Below are 8202 nucleotides of genomic sequence, written 5' to 3' on the forward strand. Positions count from 1 at the left end.
ATTTGAAGAATTATCTGACCATAAAAAATTGACTGTTCATACATTAATAAATGTATTAATTAAAAAAACTTATTTTTTGAAGAATCGCCAGGTTGTACAACTACACTACAAAAAGTAACACTATACTTTCTTTAAACTGATTAGTAAAACAGCTTGACTGGGAACAATAATAAGCTACACATTATTTAAAGAGACATTAATAAACATTAATAGATGCAATTCATTTATTAATAATCAAGATAAGGCAAACACTCGCTAGAAAAAAAAAACAAGAACCCACAGTGGAAAGGCACTCTTGAAAAAACAAAAACAGTCTAAGCTTATTGGCTAGTCCTAGCTGTTTTGAGATGGATGTAGGTTGAAACTGTCTCCCACCCTCAACCTGGTGTCCCAGCTCGACCAGCTTGCTAAAAAGTAGTTAAAACCCTCTAAAAATGGTCTACTAAATCAGCTATGACCAGGCTGGGAGACCTGGGACCTGTACAACAAATTCAGAGTAATAAAATAGGTTTTGAGTTGACAAAACCAAACCACTCCAATCTGGCTTTGTTGGTACCATGAAGCTGATCATCTCCTTTCTCTGTCAACTCAGGCTTGATCCTGAGTTAATGGAGCTTGTGCACATGAATGTGTCATCAGCGGCGAACAGCCAATCACAAACACAGAGCAAGTGTGATTCACTTCTCGCGAGAGAGCCAGCGAGATTCAAAACGCTTGTTAAAGGTTAAGAGATTAAAGAATATGAGGAATTTAAACGCATTTCCACTGAAGTACTTGTTCATTAAAAAAAGAGGACAAATAAAGGAAATGATCTTGCTCTATCAGTGCAGTCACAAGTGAAACTTGTGAAGTTAGTTTATATAGTTGATAATATACAGTGATGGAGACTCAAACACGTAAGGTCACATGTAGCCATTTTTAAAGTGTTATCTGTAGATTCTACAACTTCTATTACCTATGATCTGAATATATTAATATTCATTTAAAATAAATGCTTTATAATAATTGTTAAACTAAAAACGCATGTGTGTAATGGAGTAATAAAAATATAAATGATATGTAAATTCTAATTATCATTAAAGCTGGACAATTTTGTTTAAATTTATTTAAGGTACTGCATAGTGACTTTTAATAGGAAGAGAAACTGGAGTGACTTTTTTTAGTGTGTCAGACATGTTACTTTGCTCATATCTGATTGGTCCAGTTTCAGTTTGAGATCTCTAACCCAGAACATAACCTGCCCCGGAGCAGGTTAGCTGTGGAGTGTAGGCTACTATGGCAGTGAAAGCTGCTAAAAGCCAAGCCACTTTCATGGTACCTAAAACCCAGGATTGGTGCAAACTAAACTGAAACTTATCAGGCTAGCCAGCTAAACCGGCTTCATGGTACAGGCCCCTGGTTGGTTTTAGCTGTTTTTCTTTCAGCAGGTTATGAATACAATACGACATATTGATGAGAGAAATTCCTCCAGATGCCATGATGCTGTAAAGACAGGACAGTCTGCCATAGAGTAACAAAGACGTTAAAATACCGAACAAATTAAGCGTGTTTATTGCAACCGCCCAGCATGCCAGCTATCTTCTCCAACGTGGTCACAAAAGACAACTGTACAACCGTAAACAGACCGCCTTAGCTATGAGGTGTTTGTGGTCTCCTAGCCAATCAGCAGCCCTGCGTCAGCGCGTTGTAGAATTTGCCCTTTGAACTGTAGTATGCGTCACGCATTGTGGTCATCAAACATGGCTGCGGTGGAGTTTGGCGATAGCGAATTATTCGATCAGTTCGAAGAGAACGCGCCAGAGCGCGATTGTGTCATAGATGAAGTTAATAATGAAGAGAGTGAGAGTTCAGATCGACTGCAGGAGCTTCAAGACACAATAGAGCGTCTGAACTCAGAGAATATCCTTATAGCGTATCATCCAATGAGCGTGCTGGAGCTCTCGTTTTAGCTTGAAATGCATTTGAAAAACGTGCTGGTGTAGTTATCATTGTACAATCAGATGTTAAAAGCCTATGTGGCGTTAGAGAAAAATGTGGAATGTTTGTGTAGAACAGATGTGTGTTCGGTTCAGTTAAGATGCAAATACAGTTGAATTTGCTTTGATAGCAGAGACTTGGTTTTAATCTGTAGTCGATGTTAGAACTCTTATTATGCAATTTTGGAATGCTTTTGTGAAGCATACTGTAACTTGAATCTTTCACATAAATGTAAATGACATGCATCAAGAAAAATATTGCATGTGTCGTATTGAAATACCTGACGCACAGAGGATTAATTAAGTGCTAGTGTAAACTGTTTCTACTCACCAGAAGGATAATGATATTCTTAAAAACGTCAAAACTGACTGATTATATGGTCACCAATATATTGTATCCCTACCGTTTGACTACCATTTGTTTTGGTTGTGTTCACTGCTTGTTGTCTGTCACATAGAGCAAAATATATGCCTTAATGATGATCCACATGAGGAACTGAAGAGAAAGTTAAACATATTAAGTCGTCCAACGTGAGTAAAGAATGAACTTCAGTTTCTAAATCCAGTTAAACCGGGCATTCATTTAGAGTTGTTGATTGATTATGGTCATTTTTATTCTAGTGGTATAAAAATTGAAGATTGCAAAATTGATGGGCCCCTTTGTCAAATTAACTATGGAAACAACATCATTTCCAAGTAGGTGTTTTCTGCGTCACCCTTATTTTAATGGTTTCATGCTATTAGTTTTATTGAGAGATACTCTTGTGTGTGTTTAGGCAGTGTCGGGAAGAAATGGAGGACTTCATCTTCAGTCTTGTCCAGAAGAGACTACAAGAGTGTAAAAATGACCCAGAAGGCTCTGCTCTTCATGTCAAGCCACACGTATGCCTTTAATGTCACTGGACATTTCGTACAATAGTCTTCATCAGTAAGCAAAAATGCGGTTTTCTATGTTTGCAGCATTCAAGCTTCGTTATGGAGGAAAGCTACAAAGGGAAGGCTTCCAGTGACTTCGAGCATATCAAAAATGCTTTCAGCGTGAGTTCTATAAACCAAACCCATAGCTCACATTATTCTTATTCAATTGCTAATTAACCACAAATGAAACGAGTATTTCTTGTTTTTGGATTGTAGATGATAGGAAGTGTTTTATACTTCACTAACTTCTGTGTTGATAAACTTGGCCAACCGCTACTGAATGAAAACCCTCAGCTGACTGATGGATGGGAGGTTCCCAAGTATCCTAAACATTTATAGCAAGCTGTGCTCTTATTAGTTTAAAGTTAAACAATGCTTTTAGTCGATTTGAATCATGTCTATATACATCACTGCTCCTGAATCATTTTTGCAAAGATACCAGCAGATCTTTGGCCAAATCATTGCCCTTGAGGGCCAAGAGGTGCAGGTAAAGGAGAAAAGGTATGGCAAGAGTTTACAATAGTAGCATTTGGATATTTATATGTTTATGCTTTTATAATACTAATGCTTGTCTTTACAAGACCTGTTGGTTTTCTTACTGGATTGCTGGTAAAGATTGATTAATTCCTGTTTTGGATTTCATTTGCTTTTCTGCTTGAGGAAGTGAAATCAGCTTGTGTTGTCTTTACAGACCGAGACCATGCTGTTTTAATTGCAGTTCTGAGGACCATCAACTGCGAGACTGTCCAGAGGTGTTTCTCTTTCCTTATTGACAAAGTTTCTGTTAATACTAGATTACTACTTACAATTACATTTTGAAATCGACATAATCATTGAAGAATGCAAGTATAAATCAGACTTTTTTCACTCTTTAAGCCCAAAGATATGGCTCGTATCAATGAAAAGAGGAAAGAGTTTTCACAGAACAACATTCAGAGCAACCAACGCTACCATGCAGAAGAGGTTGAAGAGCGATTTGCAAAGTACAAGCCAGGAAAATTGAGGTCAGCCATCTTATGTCATTGTGTGAAAAAGAAAACAATATAAGTTCAAACCTGTGAAGTTCACAGTATGTCCTTAACAAATTAATTGGTGTAAATTCTGCAGCTTTGCATTTATTGCATTCAATGGTTGGTTCATCCAAAAATGAAATTTGTCACCTTTTACTCACCCTCATATCAATTCAAACCCAATTTATGATCAATAACATCTCACATCAAAGTTTGTCTTGCCAACTTTACATGTCTAGTTTTAACTGAATCATTCAAATATTTTAGAAAATGCCCTATGGTGTGTGCATTTAAAACTGAAATGGGGAATCAAACAATTGTGTAAAAGTGTTGAGAAGTTGACATTGAAAATTATAGACCTGCAAAAACAATTCCTCAGCATATCAGTCCATTTATTCAGGAAGAAACACACTGTACACTTGCACAATATATCTTTTTGCACAATATATCTGTTAAGATTTATTATAAAGATATTCTAAAAGCTAAGCTGGACACACATTTTTGTTTCATGTGATTTCATTTAAGCTCCAAGCTTACTGAATTTTGACTCCAGCACTTACAACAAAACAACCCCCACAATATTTTAGTTTGGTAATTGAAGTGTCTTTTATCTGAAAATCATCTCAAAGGAAATGCAATTCGTATTGTCTTTTATAGTCAAGAGCTCCTTGATGCGCTTGGGATTAATATAAAAACCCTTCCTCCATTCATCTATCGCATGAGGGAGCTCGGCTACCCACCTGGCTGGTTAAAAGAGGCAGAAATGGAAAACTCAGGCCTGATGCTCTATGACGGTAAGGTTGAGTTTTAAATTTTATTATGGCCAGTCTTCAGTCGGGTTAAAGCCCTTAATTATAAGAGTTTGAAAATGTAAGAAAATTATTACTACGGGTTTTCTTACATAAGGGGTTTGTTGCAGTTGGCCAAATGACCTGTCAATAAGGACCTGATCTTCACCTGTCATAAGCACGATTAAAGAAGGTGTGTTTGTTTTATATAGAACTAAACTGCCATTGACTCTCTTACTTTTCTTCACAAGGATCAAACGATGAAGATGAAAACAACCACAGCCAAAAGATATCTTACGATGTCTCCAAGCTGGTTGACTTTCCTGGCTTCAATGTGTCTACACCCCCCGATGTAAGAGATGTAAGTGTACATAGAGATTTATTGGACACAGAACAATGCGTGGATTATGAGAGCACTGCTGCATTTAAGGGATACTTGGCAGCCACAAACATGCCATGAATGCAGAGAACATCACCCATATTCTTTTCTATACTTTGTTTTTCACTGTGAAAAAGAACGTGCGCCAGGAGAGCCAGCTGACAACGTTGATTAGTCCTCTATTTGTTTTTCTTCACGAGTGTCCTTAAGATCACGTGTCACTGTGAAATCTTTCCTACAATTGACAAGTGTGTGGTCTCACGGTCTGGTAGAATCGTCTAGTGTGTGCGTTCAGAGGATTATAAGGCAAAAATTGGTTGAACTGTCTTCATGTCTATGGTCTCCCATGGTTTTAAAATCGTTTAAGATTTGTAAATCGTCTAGTGTGTGGAAAGCCTTACAAAACAAAGATATCGCAACAGCTCTACCACTGACATTTTCCTCAGGAAATTTAGAACAGTTAATTTACAGGCTGACCATCTACAAATGCAGATTTGTATGGTTTTATATTATTTACGTGCATGTTTATGTGAGTATGCCGGCAATTAAAGATTATCTAGACCATGATTAATGCATACTGATGTAAATCTGGATTTCCCACTATCTAGCTTTATATTTTATTTAAATTCATCAAGTTCTAATATATGTGTGTGTTTTTTTTTGTACAGGATTTCCGGTCTTTCAATTCTATTCCAATGCAGCCTCAGCAGTGGAAGCAAAATTTTGCTGCTTTTTTAAGCAGTAACTTTCCAACGGTAAAAAAAATATTAAAAATGTTTTTCTAATTTATTGCCTTTATGCTTATTTCCCAAATTATTTATGACCTTATGCATCCATATATGCTCAGCAGGGCTCCAGCTGCAATAAGAGGCATCATGAGTCTGAATCTACACCCCAGAAGGCAAAGAAATGGAGATCTAATTCAGAAAACCCCGAATCCGATATGGAGATAGAATCAGGTTTTATGACTGCAGATTGTTCGGAAAGGCATAAGCTTATAGCTGACCAACTGCCAAGTGCTCTAATGCTTCACACAGCTTGCGTTGTCGCCCCCTTTTTTCTTCTGCATCTCACTATGTGACTTACACTATTTTTGACGTATTCATTTCAGAAGATACTACACAAATACTAGTGATGCTTTGAATTTTTTATTTTTTTTGGTGATTGTGTTGCCAAATTGATTGTGATTATTGAATGGTAAATATACTAATAATAATGTTTAGTGAAGTTTTGTTCACGCATCAACCAAAAAAAACCAGACTGAAAGCTCTTGGTTGATAAAAATGAAGATCCGTTAAAAAGACGTCACAATCTTAGAAGTGCTAATTAAAAGTTACAGTATCGTTCAATGATTTTGTCCTCCAAAAAGTACATTTTCGGCCAATTTGCTTAAGTTGCTTAAATTTTGTGCATCACTAAAAAATACTTGATTATCGTGAAAAAATATCATGATTTAATTTTTGTCCTACAGATCATGACACATCTCAAATTAGATCTGATGGTTTCCAGTTCCACCCACCTCTTCCTCCTGGCACTTCGTCCTTGGGTGTTGCTCCACCTCTGCCGCTGGGAACACCTCCATCCACACCTCCAATTCCTAAGGGAACTCCACCCCCAACTCCACCTACAAATTATTCTCCATCCACTCAAGCCAGAGGGTTGACTGAGGGGGAAGAGTCAGAGGATGGGCTGACTCTGGAGGAACTGGAGGAGCAGCAAAGGCTTCTTTGGGCAGCCCTTGAGAAGGCAGATACTGCAACCAACAGTGATTCTGAAGCTGGAGCTTCTGAGACCCCCGTCGCAAGTTCCCCTAGTGTCGTCACTTCACTTAAACTTGACTTGGAGGAAGATGGAGAAAAGATGGAGGACTTGAGTCATGCATATGAAATCAAAAGCACACCATCTTCAACTGTTGAGGCAGTAACTGATGTATGTGAGGATGAGAGGACAGATGAAACAGCCAGCGATGGACAGGAAAAACATTCAGTTAATGAAAACGTGATCGATTTGCAAGCGGAGATGAGTGACATTATTGTCCTGGATGAAGTTTATGAGGAAAACTGTAATCATGATGCAACAAATGGAACTTCAGACACTCCTCAGATAAGCACACAGGAGGCAAATGCACAAGTGGCTGACAACATGGAGGAACCTGTTGTAAGTAAAGTATCTTTCGTCCCACACCGTAGCAGATTTGCTGCGGGAATAATTCCTTTTGAGGACACGCCTGAGTTTACGGAGGTTGCTGAAGCAACAGGGGTTTACCTCAAGATTCGAGATTTACTGAAAGGCTCTCCAAGAAATCAAGCCAAGAACAAGAAATAATCAAAGTCTTTTGTTTTATACTGCCCACCTGTGGACAAGCAGCAATGTCTTATCACAGTCCTTTTCTATGTAGTTTTATTTTGATGCTTTGTATATTTTTACTGCTATTGTGTGATTTTTAAAAACTATAAGGTTACATTTGGTTTATACCTGAATATTAACTGTGGGTCCTTGAAGGTTTTTTTTTTTAATTATTATTTTTCCTGTTCTGTTTTCTGTAATTACACTTGTTATCGCTACATCTCATGGCATGCTGATTTATATGTCCACCATAGATCATCTGTGCAATTTACTGTGAATATCTTTCAGCATACATTTCTTAAGAATTCTCACTGAATTAAAAGTTTTAACTTGGACTTGGAAGTGAAATGAAATCGTTGCACTTCATACACATTTTAATGGTAATATTTTTATTTGAAAATTTCATTAATGCAATTTTTGCGCCTTGCGCTCTGCCGCCTTCTACGTCTTTATATTATCTTTATCACAGTAGAATTGTATTTTTTGTTGCCAACAACTTGTTACTATAATTTCCTTTTGCAAACTGGTGTTATAGAAATCGTTCACAAGGAAAACAAGTTTACAAAAAAAAAAACGTTTACAAAAATACATTTGCAATGAAAGTCTATGGGGAAAGGCATTCTGGAAGGTTTTGGCTTTCATTTAGATGTTTTTGAACGGTAAGATTTTTAGTTGTTTTTTTTGTTTTGTTTTTTTTAAGAATTCTCTTCTGCTTGCTGAGCCTGCATTTATTTGATCCACGATAAAGCAAAAGCAGTAATATTGTGAATTATTTTTGCTAATTA

At 37.1% G+C, this 8202-nt stretch overlaps 1 protein-coding gene across 2 annotated transcripts; it reads left to right on the forward strand.

The window, feature by feature from the left end:
- The first annotated feature begins 1715 nt into the window (after positions 1-1715).
- Positions 1716-7792, forward strand: LOC306870555 (zinc finger CCHC domain-containing protein 8-like). 2 transcript variants are annotated; one of them, XM_079417893.1, is made up of 14 exons: positions 1716-1899; positions 2465-2507; positions 2598-2672; positions 2753-2858; positions 2937-3014; positions 3111-3214; positions 3330-3395; positions 3586-3646; positions 3771-3898; positions 4562-4698; positions 4944-5053; positions 5740-5826; positions 5922-6030; positions 6543-7792. In XM_079417893.1, the coding sequence occupies exons 1-14, from the start codon at positions 1740-1742 to the stop codon at positions 7394-7396; spliced, it is 2118 nt and encodes a 705-aa protein (XP_079274019.1). In that variant the 5' UTR covers positions 1716-1739; the 3' UTR covers positions 7397-7792. The 2 variants fall into 2 exon arrangements, with proteins under 2 accessions (XP_079274019.1, XP_079274018.1); XM_079417892.1 differs by having other exon boundaries at positions 5919-6030; positions 6543-7762.
- The last annotated feature ends 410 nt before the right edge of the window (positions 7793-8202 follow it).

Source organism: Barbus barbus (assembly GCF_936440315.1).
Source record: "Barbus barbus genome assembly, chromosome: 5".
Lineage (NCBI taxonomy): Eukaryota > Metazoa > Chordata > Actinopteri > Cypriniformes > Cyprinidae > Barbus > Barbus barbus.